At 36.2% G+C, this 16,851-nt stretch overlaps 1 protein-coding gene across 3 annotated transcripts in view; it reads left to right on the top strand.

Annotated features, from left to right (window-relative positions):
* BRINP3 (bone morphogenetic protein/retinoic acid inducible neural-specific 3) overlaps positions 1-16,851 on the top strand; it is a 198,464-nt gene that overhangs the window by 13,028 nt on the left and 168,585 nt on the right. For all 3 annotated transcript variants that reach the window (XM_014948172.1, XM_014948186.1, XM_014948179.1), the window contains exon 2: positions 6,102-6,387. In XM_014948172.1, coding sequence (XP_014803658.1) covers positions 6,152-6,387 — 236 coding nt within the window. In that variant the 5' untranslated portion in view covers positions 6,102-6,151. The remainder of the gene's footprint in view (positions 1-6,101; positions 6,388-16,851) is intronic.

Genomic DNA, 16,851 nt, shown 5'->3' with positions numbered 1-16,851 from the left:
CTTCTACACCAGCCTCATGGCTGTTTCATTTATGCTGGACTGTGTGAGAATTTCAAGGACAGGTACTTTGTTAGGTCTCATTCATTTAAAGTTGAAAGTTGAAAAAAAAAACCAACAAAAAACCACAACACTGATTGTAATGAGTTCTTATGAGCAGTTCTTATGTAGTGCTTTACAAAGGTGGACAACATGATGATTACACTTCAGATGAGAAAGTGAAAGCAGGAGACATAAAGTTCTAAATCCAGGGTCTTATAGCAGATAAGACTAATCTCTGAGACTCGGACTATATTCCTTATGCAAGATTTCTTTCAGTGTCAAAATGCCTTTAAAAAAATGGTCCTGACATATCTTGCCTGCTATGACCTTCGCTTCTTTCCATCCAGCTGCCGTGAATAAAATGTTGCTTCTTGCCATCGATTCAAAGTTGAAGTCACTGGCAGCGTTCCTGAGAATTTTGTGTAATAGTTAGGTAATAAACAACATAATTCCTGTTTTCCATGATGTGCAATCTAAAAGAAATATCAGGTTGTACTCTGTTACACCTACTTCACAAAAAGTAGTAACTTTGAAATCCCTAAAGCTTATAAGTGAATGGAGGTATGGAGTACCAAAAACCTCTTAGATGATAAAATCATGATCTTACTGAAATCTAAATACCTACAAACACAATTGGTTGTATTCACCCCATCTGTTCCTGTATTTTTATTTTGTTTGCTTGGTTTTAAAGGGATATATATCCTTATATATACATATACTTATTAATTATTAATTTTATTAGTTCAAAGAAATCTAACCTTTGTATTTTGCATAAAAAAGGACAGTCTTACAGACATTAAGGTTTCTAACTCTTGCGGAGAAATACACATGATGTTTCCTGATGGGTTATTTATTGCTTTCTTTTGAAAGGGCATATCTGAGAATAACAATGTTAAATTTTTATTTCATCATTATGGGAAGTTACAGCCAGGAGAATCCCACTTCAGCATAGAGGATTCTCAACTTTCCATGAAGAGCTGGGACCTTTAAGCAATTTGATAGAATTCTAGTGAGTATAAAAAAAAAAGGGCTTCAGAGTTCCTGGCCACCTGCATTTCTGCTGTCAGAAGGAGATCTCTGTGAGACTCAGGGAGAAAGAGGGAATGACAGAAGCAAGACTGTGCTTAGTTCTGTAATACTGACAGAGATTGCAAGGGCATTGTTCCATGTGTAACAGAGGAGAGAATATCTCAGATCAAGGACACAGGACCTCCCGGACTTCCATAACAGAGAAATATTGAAACATTTCCCCCGATCTTGTTAAAAATGTTTGTACCTTTAGTGTACAGTTATTTTGATTCTTGAGAACTGTATGTGTAGATATGGCCCGAAAAAGAAACTGATGATGCCTAATATCAACTTTATTGACTTTTATATAAAAAGTTACTTCACTAGTGAACCAGTAGTACCTATTTCTTTACTGTATATTAGCATATCTCCTGTATCCATGACTCTCACCTCTTAGGAAAAAAAAAAGGGTTGCATGTGGTTAGGTAACCATAGATTTCTTTTTTTTCTTTTCCTTGAAAATAGTTATACTGTTTCCATGTTAGAAAGGATTTAAACTTATTGATTTGCTTTTGCTTGGACATTGCTGTCCACACATCTGGGCTGGTCCTGTATTATTCTGCATATCTTAGTATACATGACATCAGTTAATGTTCTGTAAGCAAGAGAGTTCAACCCACAAATAAAGCAGACATTTCAATTCATACTATTTTAGATACAGTAACTTAGTGAGCTCATAAACAACCCACAGCAGCCAACAGGTTTTCACTGAGGGCAAATTGGGCCTGATAAATTTGGTGGCCTTCTACAGTGGTGTTACAGCATCGGTGGATAAGGGGAGAGCAACAGATGTCATCTATCTGGACTTGAGTAAAGCATTTGACACTGTCCTGTATGACATCCTTGTCTTTAAATCGAAGAGACATGGACTTGTCAGATGGACCGCTTGGTGGACAAGGAACTGGAAGGATGGCTGCACTCAAAGAGTTGCGGTCAATGGCTCGATGTCCAAGTGGAGACCAGTAATGAGTGGTGTTCCTCGGGGGTCAGTACTAGGACCTGTACTATTTAACATCTTTGTTGGTGAAATGGATGTTGGGATAGAGTGCACCCTCAGCAAGTTTCCTGATGACACCAAGCTGTCTGGTGCAGTTGATAACACTGGAGGGAAGCGATACCAGCCAGAGGGACCTGACAGGCTTCATATGTGGGCAGCTGAGGTCAGTTGGTTTGTTCAGCTTGGAAAAGAAAAGGCTGAGATGTGAACTCATCACAATCTACAGCTTCCTCAAGGGGAACAGTGGAGGGGAAGGTGCTGATCTCCCCTTTCTGGTGACCAGTGATAGGACATGAGGAAGTGGAATGAAGCTACATCAGGGAAGTTTAGATTGGACATTAAGAAAAAGTTCTTCACTGAGAGGGTGGTTAATCACTGGAACGGACTTCGCACAGAAATGGTCAAGGTACCAAGCCTGTCAGAGTTCAAGAAGCGGCTGGACCATGTTTTTAGTTATATGGTTTAGTGTTATGTAGTCCTGTGAGGAGCAGGGAGTTGGACTCGATGACCCTTATGGTTCCCTCCCAACTTGAGATATTCTATGATCCTCCATATAATTATATACCATTATTTATGTTAAAATAAAAAATTTACCTGAAAAAGGAAGATTGAATTTGATGGGGTTTGCCCTACAATAGTCAAACAAAAACACTACACACTTCCTGTGTTCTCGTTCACAGATGAAGCTTGATGAAACTTGCCCTGTGGCCACAGTGTTTGTTTTGAACTTGCGAGTGATATATTCTCAGGTGATGTAAATGCATGGATTTTACCAGTCCAGCATCCCTTACATGTTCATGAAAGCTAAGACTTAGATATGGTATTTCCAGAAGATGCTGAGTCAAATTAATTCTGCGTTAAGGCCAGTGAGGAGACAATAGATTTCTCACAGAGAAGAATTTAGCCCATTATGCTTATTGAACTCTTTCTGACCTCAGAATTTAGAAGAGGAAGGACTGAAAACTTATTAGCATTTGCGAGTGGTAGCTGGGTGAAACCCCGGGGCTAAAAGAAAGTAGTTGTGCTGAGCATCTATACCTGATAACTGTCCTCTAAGGTAGCACTTCAAAGAGACAGCATGTTGACATGACAGTTTTGTTTGACGTCTTCTCTACAGAGTGTCTTCTCCAATTCAAAATCCACCAGCTCTGTTACTTAACAGGTGTTCATTTATTTTTCAGTTCTCACATACCATCCTGAAACCAGCAGGTGCTCTACAGCAAATTTAATTCAGATTATTCCTTGTTTGTTAAATCAAGGTAAAAGTTTACTTCTGAAGCTTGTTATAAGAATTACATCTATGCAGACTGATTCGACAATGACTGGACAATACAGACAAGTGGATAAGCACCAGTTAGAAATGCACACATTATTTCAGTCTCCTTAAGGACTAGCTGTATATTTATACTCTTTTGGAAAATACCTTCATATATCTTTAAAACAAGGATATTATTTTCTTCTGTAACTACACATGTTCTCTAAAGGTGTTTTGCCAGTGGTTAATTTATGACATGCCATGAGGTGTAGCAAGCAAGCATAGAGCAGAGCTCCTCACTATTCCTTTTCAAGTGCTCATTTGGTCTAGTTTTGGGAAGATGCTACATATACAAAGTAATTCATTTCCCAATCCTAATATTAACATTTGGAATTCAAAAGGGACTCAATTAGTCATCATTACAATTTAATGGCCTGAAACGCTTTAGTGTTAATAAGTACCCAAAAAAGTAATCTCCTACCTCATGTAATTTAAAACATTACATGCTTTTTTCAATAGAAAAGATAATTTAGAATAGAACCTTATGTCTTAGCTAGCTGTAGGTACAAAAATTAAAGTTCTCATTATTCTCTTTGTAGCTTCACGTAATGTCAAGAAATTATGCCCAGGGTCTTCCTAGTCTATGAAAAGGATGATAGAGGGGAATGACTACGCTGTGCAATATATTTTTCACTGATTGGTAAGAAGAAGAGAGACAGAAGCATTTGTGGATTTTCACTCTGTTGTGGTGCAAAAACTGGTCTGGCCTGTCTGGAAGTGACTGACATGTCGCCTTCATTACCCTGAGCTAAATTTTAACAGGAAATGGTGAACAAATGATCATCATGGCTTTTATGGGCCGGGAGAGCAGTCTATTGATTTCCAGTTTTGCTTCAGATCTGTGCATGCTTTTTCATATGAAGTGTTGAAAGTTACACAGTAATGTCACCTCAAAGACATGATCTTCAACCTGTCAAAGGAAACCACCAATCTAGGGAGATGATTGTGAAACTTCATACAGTATACACAGATCAGCAGGCTTTTTGCTTGGGAGTATGAATAAAAGTTAAAGATATCTTTGTTGTGTTCATCTGAAATCTCTTTTTAAAAGGATTTATAAAACTAATGCAATGTGTGTTTTATGATCAGAAACTACTGCGTCATTGTAACTGTTTATGGTTACAACACCGTGCTTTGACGTATGCTCAGCATTAAATATGTTAATAGGGTCTTCTTTTTTTTTTCCAGTGAGATTACTTACACATTTATTGTTTGCAGGATCAGGTCCAAATCATGTTACAAACAGTTACATTTGTGCCTAAGAAGACAATAATCCTTGACTATTTTTCTGGTTGTATAGACAGATTATTATATTCTCAAACTGTAAATTCGTGTTGGTTCATATGAACTTCAGTGCTTTTCTGGAAGCAGTTAACTTCCTGCAGCTGATATGGTTATAATCAGTACAAAAGACTCCTCAGAATATTAATGTCTTGAATATATGCACAGAGCGTATTTATTCAGCTACACCATTTCCAGTGTAATGGACGGATGGTACTGAGTGTGCTGTTGCAGAACTGTTCCATTGGAAGCATCCTTCATTTAGGGTACACTTACAAATTAAATTACTGGTGGTAAAGAAAAATTTCCACCAAGTGAAAATTATAGTGAGGGGTCATAGCATTGATCACTGTAAAAATATCATAATGAGTGCTGTTTTGAGTGAATGTGAATTAAAAAATGCTTTTCCCTGCAAACTCATCAGCTAGAGAAATCAAAGCTCTCACATTAATGTATTTTAATTAATTCTGTTCAGTTTTACCTTACACTGAAAATTAGAACTGATTGTTTCCATCTATTTAGGAATCTATGGGAATTTTATCATTTCAGTATTTCTGAGAACTTCATGCTCTTGCATAGATGTTTTCACAAAATTTGAACAGGATATAGAATCGCTATCTCATTTCACAGGTATAGGACTGAGGTGTAGAGAAAAACTGTGGCTTGTCTTCACTGAGTTCTTACATGGGGCTATGGTTAATACTTGATTTCTGATTGGGCACCCAAACAATTGTTTAGCCTCCATTTAAATAGTGTTTCTGGGCTCATCCATTGGGTTGGAACAAATTGGACCAAAAGTCAAGTGTTGCTGTTGGGGCTACTCAAAATTGCAGAATCTGAAGCTTGAATAACTCATTGAACTGTGGGTAGCTTCTACGCTCTGTCCAGCTACCCTAGTTTGAACAGAATAGCGTAAGTCTGTTAACTACGTTTGTAGTGAAGACAAGCCGATAAGTGACTTTTCCAAATACAAAAAAAGGAAGCAATTTGGGTCTTTTGAATCTCATCTGTTTTCTGTCCAATATCTGAACTATAATGGTATGCATAGACGTTGCTGAATGACTTTGTACTGATGCTAACAGGCAATAATTCGTGTTGCATATTTTTCATTAATGACTAGCGTTATTGGAAAAAAACCCCAACAATCTTTCCCCTGACAATTTGTGAAGGTTCCCTTCAACAGTAAATATTATCACTGATGATGTTAATGAAGACATTAGTTTCAAAGCATTTGAAGTACTGAAACACTCCACTGTTAACTAGCCTAGTGGGGTTTGTGTTAATGTAAAATGTAGTAAAGTAGAGGCCACTATCTCTTTAAGCTGAAAGAAAGGAAATTTGTTTCTACTTCCAAGGGATGCCTAGTGTATGCTTATCTAATTGACTGTGTATTTTGTCTAGGTGTTGAGGGAAAGCTAAGAGAATGAAGGCTCTAAGTCCCCAGTGGAAGCATGATATGGCGATGCAGTGCTGGTGCTGAATTGTTCTCTCTGATGGCTCTATGGGAGTGGATAGCACTGAGTCTTCATTGCTGGGTTTTAGCAGTTGCTGCTGTTTCGGATCAGCATGCCACAAGCCCCTTCGACTGGCTCCTGTCTGATAAGGGACCCTTCCATCGCTCACAGGAATACACAGATTTTGTGGACAGAAGTCGACAGGGATTTAGCACAAGATACAAGATTTACAGGTATGAAGCAAAGGGAAAGCAATTATTGAGATATCATCCTTAGAACTTGTAAATTATCACAAGGGTTTCTTTAAGGGAAAGTTTCAGATGTGGGAACAAATCCATAGACACAAAATTCATTGCTGAAATATATGCAAGGCCATGTATGCACTGTGTTCTACAGAAATGCCTGCTTGTGTTGTTTTTATTTTGGTTAAAGAACTTTTGGTAATTGATTATGTTGCTTTGGAAAACGTTGTTGTTTACTACCTACCTCTGCTCTGCCCTAGTGACATTCTCAAAAATGTCCTAAGGTATTTAAACACCATCTTCAATTTCAGAGGGGTACCTTTGATCATGCAACAAGATCCAGTTCAATTGCTTTCAGTGTGGCTCATCAGGACATAAGTTGAGACTTTAAGAATGAAATTATGGCTCCACAGATAATGCTGGCAAAACATGGACTTCATTGTACAAATCAGGGCCTTTCAGAAGTGACTCAAGAAATTTAATGTTAGTTTATACCAGTGTTTTGAGAAGCAGTTTTCTCATCCCTGAGGGACTGAGCAATAGGAGCCACTGTGAATTTTAACAGAAGTTGCAGGTGTTTGATCTATCACAAAACTCAGCCTTAAATGGGCCCAATTCAGGCTGAGAAAAGAAAAAACAGGGGAAGACTTCAAAAGTATAGGTCTGCTTGAGAATTTGTGCCTTGCTGTAGAATTGCTTTCATGACACGTTTGTAATCTGTCATTTTCCATTCCTTTGAGGCAGCACTGGTGAAACATCATCTTAATCATTTGCAAGAAGTATAACTAAGTAACACTGAATAGATTTATCAAGAACATGGGAATGAAAAGGAGTTTAATAGTAGTGACCTAATGGCAAATAGAAAGAAGGGGAAAAATGAGGGAGTATGAGAGATTAAGGGCTGAGAAAACAAATCTATAAGTAGAGAGAATTTAATATTGTTATAGATCCATCCTGGCAGCAAAGAGAAAGGGGTGGCAGCAGGGCAATATAGGATAGGTTGTTAACTTCCCAAAAAACTCTCCAACCTATAAACATAGACCATTTTTGATATGGAAAGACACCACTGATTTATTTAGACCCATGAATCAGTTTTTTGCAAATTTCATACCTATTTTAAACTATTATTAAAGAGTATCCAGCTCTTTGGAAGAAGGTAAGGGTGATATATGCCTCTATGTATATACCATCCTCTACTTCAATGTCCAGTGGCCTGTGTGAGTACTGCTAGTCTCAGTCCATAAAGATTTTATTTTTAAGGAACTTCCTTTATTTTCCTTTCCTAAATACATGCAGTAGAGGGCACTCTGTTGCAGGTCAACTTTGCAGCAGGCTGCTTTGCCATATATAGAGAAAGTAAACACATTTTGAAATTAAAGTGTGATTTGGAAATATGGTTGATGAAGTGGCTTGTCTTAACAGAATAGCATTGCACAATATTTATGGCATTTTAAAAGCCAGCTGTCAGGACCAATAACATAAGACTAATAAGGTAGGGACTGGGGCAGCATATTTTATTCCTATTATTCTGTATTAGTCAACACTGAACCAAAATTGTCTTGCTAAAAACATGAAAGATGGAATTGTATTTCATTTTGGCTCTTTCAATCAGGTCTTTAAGAATTTTTCTCCTCTCAGCCATCATTACAGGAACATTATTAAGTTTTATAGATCTGTAATCCTATCTCTAATACCTACTTGGTTTTGTGTATAGTTTTAAATTGACTTTAATTTACACAATGCCAGAGAAAGTGTTTCTTGTGTTTATTTCTATCCTCTGGCTATTCCCTTCAAGAAATGAGCTGGGAAGTCAAAAGAGGCGCAAGCTACCTGAATCAAAAGAAAAGCTGCATTTTTTTCATTTAGTCCTCCAAATACAAAGCTTACTGCAAAGTTTCCTTGTAAAATATAGTTCCATTAGTAAGTAGTGCAGAACATGGTGACCTTGTTACAAAATACACACTGTAAACTTAATCCCTGTTGCTTTCCTATGAGCTTTCCCAGGCTAAAGGATCTGGAGTCTAATTGGTCTATTCATTCCCCTCACCTATCTTTTACCTAATGAAAATGATCCCTCAGGGACAGTCCTGATTTGAATGGAGAAGTAAGTAAGGGAAAATCAAAGGCCTGCATGGACTCAGCTGAGTCATATTAACAAGAAAGAAAAGTGCCACTTCAACCAGTGCTAACAGGAGGGTTCCTTTTCCCTTTGCTCTTCACTTCAGTCCTTGAAGTCCACACCTGAGACCTGACATTTTGAAAGTCAAGAGGAAGGAAAGTAATCTCCCTACATTTTAACATCCATGCCAGGTCAGACAGAAAATGACTGAAGACTTTTTTTTTTTCTTAAATGACACAAATCCCTTTTGGGGAAGGAGTTGGCTCCAAAAGAACTGACTGGGCTGTGACAAGTAGCAGCTCTCTTCCCATGTCTCCAGAGCAATAGCATCCAAGCCGTACACAGAAGATGACCCATTGCATCTCTCTGCCAAAACCTGCCCATGGGGAATAGCTCAGGACAACCAACTTAACACTGGCACTGAGTGTTTAGAGTTAACAGTAATTAAATGCTATCAATAAAAATAACATAAAATCAGCAGTGCATAAAACCATAATGCATGTCGTACTTTAAAATGTGTTGGAGGAGATTTCATCAGGCAACTGCTGTTTGACTTTTGTTTTTCAACAATGAAAAAATTGTGTAGAGACTAGAACGATATTTTGATTCCCATTATTTTTCCCCTCCTTTGGCCATCTAAGGAGAGGCAGTAATGATGTAATGATGAAAAGAGAAAATCTCAAATAAACCATTAGCTTTCCAATTTTTTTTTTAATTTCAAAATAGCATACCCTGCTAAAATCAAGATAATATTAAAAGCAGAGAATACATATTATTCTGTTTTTGATTAAATTGGGTAATGCATATTTATGTAAATACCAAAGTTCTAGAGATGAAGGCCTTTATTCTGCACCATTGTTCAACATTGATTTGAATGGGATCAAGGTCATGTACTACAGGCCTATGAAAGATGAATGATTTAAATCAAGATAATAGGACAGAAAACTGGAAAAACGCATATTAAAGAGAACAACAAATAATGTTAAAATGAAGATTCTTTGAAACTTGATGGAAATATGGTCATTATTTCTCAGCTGTTGAGTAAAAAGAATGTTGTGCTACTTGTTTAATTCCTGTTCTTTGCATGTTAGGAGACACTGATTTAAAGTTTATTTTCACGTAAACATAGATAGCAATTGCTTTCCATAATGTCCAGTAGCTTTATTTTTTTCATTTCTTGCATTTGGCTTGCATTTAAAATAGATGGAGTCCAACTTTTAAACTAAAACACAGGAAAAAAAATCACTATATGGACTCTCTGCTATCATTTCTATTTTCCCCCTGTTTGTATGTCAATGAGGCAAAAAGCAACTTCTTTCTATCCTCTCTCCTTGGTCACTATAAACAAGTGTTCGTCTGACAGAATAAATTATAGAGATGACGCCAAAGGTTGGCACTGAGAAGCACACTTAACCGAGCATTTCTTATGAGAGGTCTTAACTTAAGCATAACTTTTTTTTAAAGACTAAAGTTAAGCTTTGCCTTATCTCCCTTTCTAGACTTCAGAGCAAAAAGCAACCATGTGATAAAACCAACTGATGCATAAATTATGGGAAAGCAGCAGTAGAAAAAAATGAATTGTCACACATATTTTAACCTATGTATTACAGAGCAGTTATGTCCAAGGCCAAACAAGCTGATTCTGTAGTGTGCTTAGCTCCCCAAGGAGAGGAGCTTTCAACATCATGGGACAGAGCTGAAAGAGACAAATATATATGTAAGGTTTTAATCGAGTATTGCTGTACACTAAATAATTGCAAGTGATTTTACCAATGTTATAGATTGGGAGTGGTGGGCTGTTTATGTTGGTTATGTGGAGGTGTGGTATTACCTATAATTCTTCAAAGGAAATATCATCCTGCAGGAAGTTTAATAATTGCTACGGTTTTTGGGGGCATTCATTGCCACTGATCTATGAAGAGAAATGACAGGGAAGCACCTAGGTGGCTGCTGAAAACCTCTAAATTAGTGGAAATGCTGTGTCAATATTTTATGGAAGGTGGCTCCTGTAGCTAATATCAGTAAATATTTTGGCAAGGAAAACCAAGTTTGTAATTTGTTATTTAATACACAATGGGAGTACTGTGCCTCTTATGTAAATCAGCTACCCGGAAAAAGGAATTTAAATCCAAACAGAATGAGATGAGAGGTTACCAGGATGGAAAGAGTGATTGTGAAATTATGCAAAGAACCTACATTGTATGAGAGTAAGTAATCTCTACAGAGATATGGAAGATATTCATGCTATCAAATAAGGTCCTGAGGAAACCTCCTCAGGGATACTGTGTAGTTTTGTTCAAGCAAAATGATTTAAAATCTGAAACAGATGTGTAAAAATCAGGGGAAGGAAGAGCCTAGCTTTTTCTTTTAAGGCTGAAATGTTTGGCACATTTAGGGGAAAAAAAGAGAAAAAAAAAGAGAGCGCTGACAGAGGATACAATTCTTGTCAATATGCACATCATTAAGTGAAATGAACTATTTAAACCAAAAGCCATCACTGCCATAAAACCAAATTGGTATAAACTAGCTATAAATAAATTTAGGCTGGCAATTTAAAAATGGTTTCTAATCACTAGAGCAAAATAGTTCTGAAATATATTAAGTTACAAAACCTTACCAATCCTGTGAATATGGGGAAAGGATTATATGCAGTGCTTATAATAGTGGACTAGTTTTTATTAATCATTGTAATCCCTTTGATGTAGGTGTCCCTAACAAGTGGAGAATACTAGACTGCAAAAGGAAGTAAAAGTAATCTCTGAAAGAACTGAGTAGCTCTGCACAGCATGGTATTCCTGTGGCTTAAGAAGTGTGCCTTTAGTGTTTTTTTAAAAGGAATTATATTTGTTCATGAACAATTTGAAGAAAAAGGATGAGAAAACAATGCATTCAGATTAAAGATTATTTTATATTAGGATATATTGGGCTCCTCTCACATGTCCTGAATCCTGTGGTAACTGAATGTATAGGGTAAAGTGAACAAGACTGAAGACCATAGTAGAACACGCACTAATATTTTAACACTTGTTTGTGAAGTTAGGTAGAGCCAACATTAAATCTGATTGCATTTTTTATTCCCTATCAACATATTTTATCCCACAGCTACTACTAGTTTTTCACACATGTATATTCCTGACAGACATTTTAATAAAAAAGCCTTTGGGGTTCAGTTGTGGATATACATGTCAACATGCCCTGATTTGTAATTTTCACCCCAGAGTACAGTCTACAATGGCATTTCCTTGTGCTCTTCTCAAAGTTGCTTTGAACTGATAATTTAGGAAATTTAAAGCATTGAGAAGAACTAATAAAATGTCTTCAACAATTTCTTCCATTGTAAATGTTTAGTACATGGAGGGCTGAAAAGAGATGTCTTCCATCATAGCTTTCAAAAGCCTAAGGAAAGAGTCTGAGCTCCCTTGACCCAGGAAGAAGGGCAGACAGACATGATGGCCTCAGAGGTGGGTAGGAAGGACCAGAGAGAGATAGGGAATTCTGATTCCCAAAGTGTTCTGGTTCCCAAAGTGTTCCTCTCTTTCCAGCTCTATTACATATTTGAGGCAGCAGAGCAGAGAAGCCATCTGATCTAGGTAAAGGGCTAGCACTTACCACTCAAGTGTACATGAGGATTCAAGCTCACTTCTGACACTGATACAGAACATCAGCCTTCAGTCCATCTTTGAAGGTCTTGGGAAAAGCATGACCAGTCCCTGATGAAAGCAGTATATTTTTAAGAGGTGCTGGCTTCCTACAGAATCTTGCAGAAATCTCAGTGAACAAGAAATTTATAAATGAGCCTAATCCCACAACATTCAAAAGCCTCTATGTTGTTCTGCCACTGACCAGGGTCAGAGCTACCCCGTATCCCCTCACTCCCTTTTGTTGGCTCAGTATTGAACTACTGGGTTTCAAATCAAGAGTAGAGTTTTTCTTGGTGTGGTAAGCAAGTGCTAGTGCTAAGAAGGATACTAGGGAGTGGTGCTGGCTAGGCCAGCAGGATTAGGAGTGTTGTCAGGAGTCAGTGTATTTGACAAGAACACAAGTGCGTTTCAGCTTGGCAGCAAAAGACAATATTGATGCCAAGACTGTCTTCTGTATTTTTTTTTATAACACACTGCAGGAGTCTGTGTTTTGACATTGTCTCTTTGTATTTCTTCTTGTTTGGTGTATTTAATCGAAGATCCCAAGGAAGCTGAAACAGTAAGGAGGAGAGTGAATCTTATTTTTTGTGAACATTACCATAATCCATTTCCAGAATTTACCCACTTTCAAAATCTAATATTTTAAGGATAATTATTACATCAAACCTCCTACTGATATGTTCCCCTAGAACAAAGAACATTTATTTAGAGAATATGATGTGTCATCATTTCAGTTAGTAAGTTCATAAATCATTGAAGTTGCTCTAAATAAATTAGGATAATAGTGGCTGTAACTTAATGGTTTCATACAATCACTGAACTAGTATAGAAGCTGTTTAACACTAATAATAGATTCATTCTTCAGGCAGCAGGATAGTCTGCTAGGATCTTGGGCATGAAATTGGGTCATTTTCATTAATTCTTTGAAGATATTTGGGTTTTTGGGTCTTTGTTCTTTCATTAGCCCCTCCTTTTCATTTTTTGCTAGTACTATCACTGCTACTCAAGATGTAGAGGTGTTCAAATGCTGATGAGTTTCAAAAAGGGGAAAAACAATCACCAAGATTTCTTTTTGTTACTTTAAAAAAAATTTTTTTTTAAATTACTTGAATCGAGTTCTCTGAGCTTTCATTTTAATCCCTATATTGTTATTTTTCTTAAGTACTCTTAGGTCAGTAGTTGTCTCCAAACAAAATAGCATTCAGGTTTTTCTTTCTGTCCATATGTTAAGTCTATATGGGTGGCATGTTGTATCTTACATAGAGAAAATAACTGAATAGCACAGAAATCTTTTCTGTGTAGAAAGACATTAGTATTTGTTGGAATGTATGATTCTTTGTATAGAAGGGCATTTGTGTTTTTTCAGTACAGTAAAAGAACAACTGACATCAAATGTGCTCAAAAATTTTTGTCATTTTCTTCTGCTATCATCGACTTAAGGTCATGGTCAATATCTCTGAATTCAAATCTTAGTTGTCTTTTAGCTCTGATTGATTGATCATGCAGATTTTACTGGTCATTATGCTGGTGATGAACTATTATTGTGTAGCCCCAGATTCATTCCAACGGAGACCCTTGTGAAGAAAAGCAATACTTCAAAATAATGTCTTGTTGCTTGATTCCTCCTAGAATCCCAATATGATTGTTCTGGATAATAGTGTTCTTAAGGTCATGAATGGCTCCATATCTCAATTAATCTTTTGATACTCTCAATTTCTACTTTATTTATGCAGCTTAAGAAGAGAAGATATTTTTACTCACCAGACGATTATATATAACTCTGAAACCTGCACACACAAAGCCCACTAGCAATTTTGTAGTTGTGTATGCGTCACATGCATAGAAGAGATAGAATCTGTCTTTAAGTAGTGAATATTAATTTTTAAGGGGAAAAACACATATACAGGTTTTGACTTACATGAGTAACATAATTTAAAATCAAAAGCATAAGACATTTATGAATGTCTTTATGAAAGATCATCAGAATCTGAGACTTGAGGAAATGTAATTGATTAATTTCAAATAAATATTTGTATTTTAACTAATTCTGAACTATATTGTCACAGTTCTTGAAATTTAACAAATAGGGTTCTTTAACTTATACCCTGACTGCTAGTAGTAGAATTGGGTGTTTTACTAGGAACTCAAATAAAATATCAGCTTTACCTACTGATAAATATACTCCGTTAATGGAAAGCAAACAGAAGCAACAAGTTTTTATCCAGTTACACCTAATTGCATTTTATTTAAACCACATCTTACATAAAATATGGATTCAAGCTCACTTCTGACACTGATACAGAACATCAGCCTTCAGTCCATCTTTGAAGGTCTTGGGAAAAGCATGACCAGTCCCTGATGAAAGCAGTATATTTTTAAGAGGTGCTGGCTTCCTACAGAATCTTGCAGAAATCTCAGTGAACAAGAAATTTATAAATGAGCCTAATCCCACAACATTCAAAAGCCTCTATGTTGTTCTGCCACTGACCAGGGTCAGAGCTACCCCGTATCCCCTCACTCCCTTTTGTTGGCTCAGTATTGAACTACTGGGTTTCAAATCAAGAGTAGAGTTTTTCTTGGTGTGGTAAGCAAGTGCTAGTGCTAAGAAGGATACTAGGGAGTGGTGCTGGCTAGGCCAGCAGGATTAGGAGTGTTGTCAGGAGTCAGTGTATTTGACAAGAACACAAGTGCGTTTCAGCTTGGCAGCAAAAGACAATATTGATGCCAAGACTGTCTTCTGTATTTTTTTTTATAACACACTGCAGGAGTCTGTGTTTTGACATTGTCTCTTTGTATTTCTTCTTGTTTGGTGTATTTAATCGAAGATCCCAAGGAAGCTGAAACAGTAAGGAGGAGAGTGAATCTTATTTTTTGTGAACATTACCATAATCCATTTCCAGAATTTACCCACTTTCAAAATCTAATATTTTAAGGATAATTATTACATCAAACCTCCTACTGATATGTTCCCCTAGAACAAAGAACATTTATTTAGAGAATATGATGTGTCATCATTTCAGTTAGTAAGTTCATAAATCATTGAAGTTGCTCTAAATAAATTAGGATAATAGTGGCTGTAACTTAATGGTTTCATACAATCACTGAACTAGTATAGAAGCTGTTTAACACTAATAATAGATTCATTCTTCAGGCAGCAGGATAGTCTGCTAGGATCTTGGGCATGAAATTGGGTCATTTTCATTAATTCTTTGAAGATATTTGGGTTTTTGGGTCTTTGTTCTTTCATTAGCCCCTCCTTTTCATTTTTTGCTAGTACTATCACTGCTACTCAAGATGTAGAGGTGTTCAAATGCTGATGAGTTTCAAAAAGGGGAAAAACAATCACCAAGATTTCTTTTTGTTACTTTAAAAAAAATTTTTTTTTAAATTACTTGAATCGAGTTCTCTGAGCTTTCATTTTAATCCCTATATTGTTATTTTTCTTAAGTACTCTTAGGTCAGTAGTTGTCTCCAAACAAAATAGCATTCAGGTTTTTCTTTCTGTCCATATGTTAAGTCTATATGGGTGGCATGTTGTATCTTACATAGAGAAAATAACTGAATAGCACAGAAATCTTTTCTGTGTAGAAAGACATTAGTATTTGTTGGAATGTATGATTCTTTGTATAGAAGGGCATTTGTGTTTTTTCAGTACAGTAAAAGAACAACTGACATCAAATGTGCTCAAAAATTTTTGTCATTTTCTTCTGCTATCATCGACTTAAGGTCATGGTCAATATCTCTGAATTCAAATCTTAGTTGTCTTTTAGCTCTGATTGATTGATCATGCAGATTTTACTGGTCATTATGCTGGTGATGAACTATTATTGTGTAGCCCCAGATTCATTCCAACGGAGACCCTTGTGAAGAAAAGCAATACTTCAAAATAATGTCTTGTTGCTTGATTCCTCCTAGAATCCCAATATGATTGTTCTGGATAATAGTGTTCTTAAGGTCATGAATGGCTCCATATCTCAATTAATCTTTTGATACTCTCAATTTCTACTTTATTTATGCAGCTTAAGAAGAGAAGATATTTTTACTCACCAGACGATTATATATAACTCTGAAACCTGCACACACAAAGCCCACTAGCAATTTTGTAGTTGTGTATGCGTCACATGCATAGAAGAGATAGAATCTGTCTTTAAGTAGTGAATATTAATTTTTAAGGGGAAAAACACATATACAGGTTTTGACTTACATGAGTAACATAATTTAAAATCAAAAGCATAAGACATTTATGAATGTCTTTATGAAAGATCATCAGAATCTGAGACTTGAGGAAATGTAATTGATTAATTTCAAATAAATATTTGTATTTTAACTAATTCTGAACTATATTGTCACAGTTCTTGAAATTTAACAAATAGGGTTCTTTAACTTATACCCTGACTGCTAGTAGTAGAATTGGGTGTTTTACTAGGAACTCAAATAAAATATCAGCTTTACCTACTGATAAATATACTCCGTTAATGGAAAGCAAACAGAAGCAACAAGTTTTTATCCAGTTACACCTAATTGCATTTTATTTAAACCACATCTTACATAAAATATAAATTTTATTTAAACCACATCTTACATAAAATATTGGTGATAGGTTATAATAATAAAACTAAACTCTAAACAGTGAACAGCATAACCAACCTGATAACCCACATTAACAAACAGAATAGTCTTTGTCTACATTGCACA

Source organism: Calidris pugnax, unplaced genomic scaffold, assembly GCF_001431845.1.
Source record: "Calidris pugnax isolate Ruff unplaced genomic scaffold, ASM143184v1 scaffold30, whole genome shotgun sequence".
Taxonomy (NCBI): domain Eukaryota; kingdom Metazoa; phylum Chordata; class Aves; order Charadriiformes; family Scolopacidae; genus Calidris; species Calidris pugnax.
The sequence above is the reverse complement of the archived record's forward strand: the minus strand, read 5'-3'. Positions and strand labels throughout refer to the sequence as shown.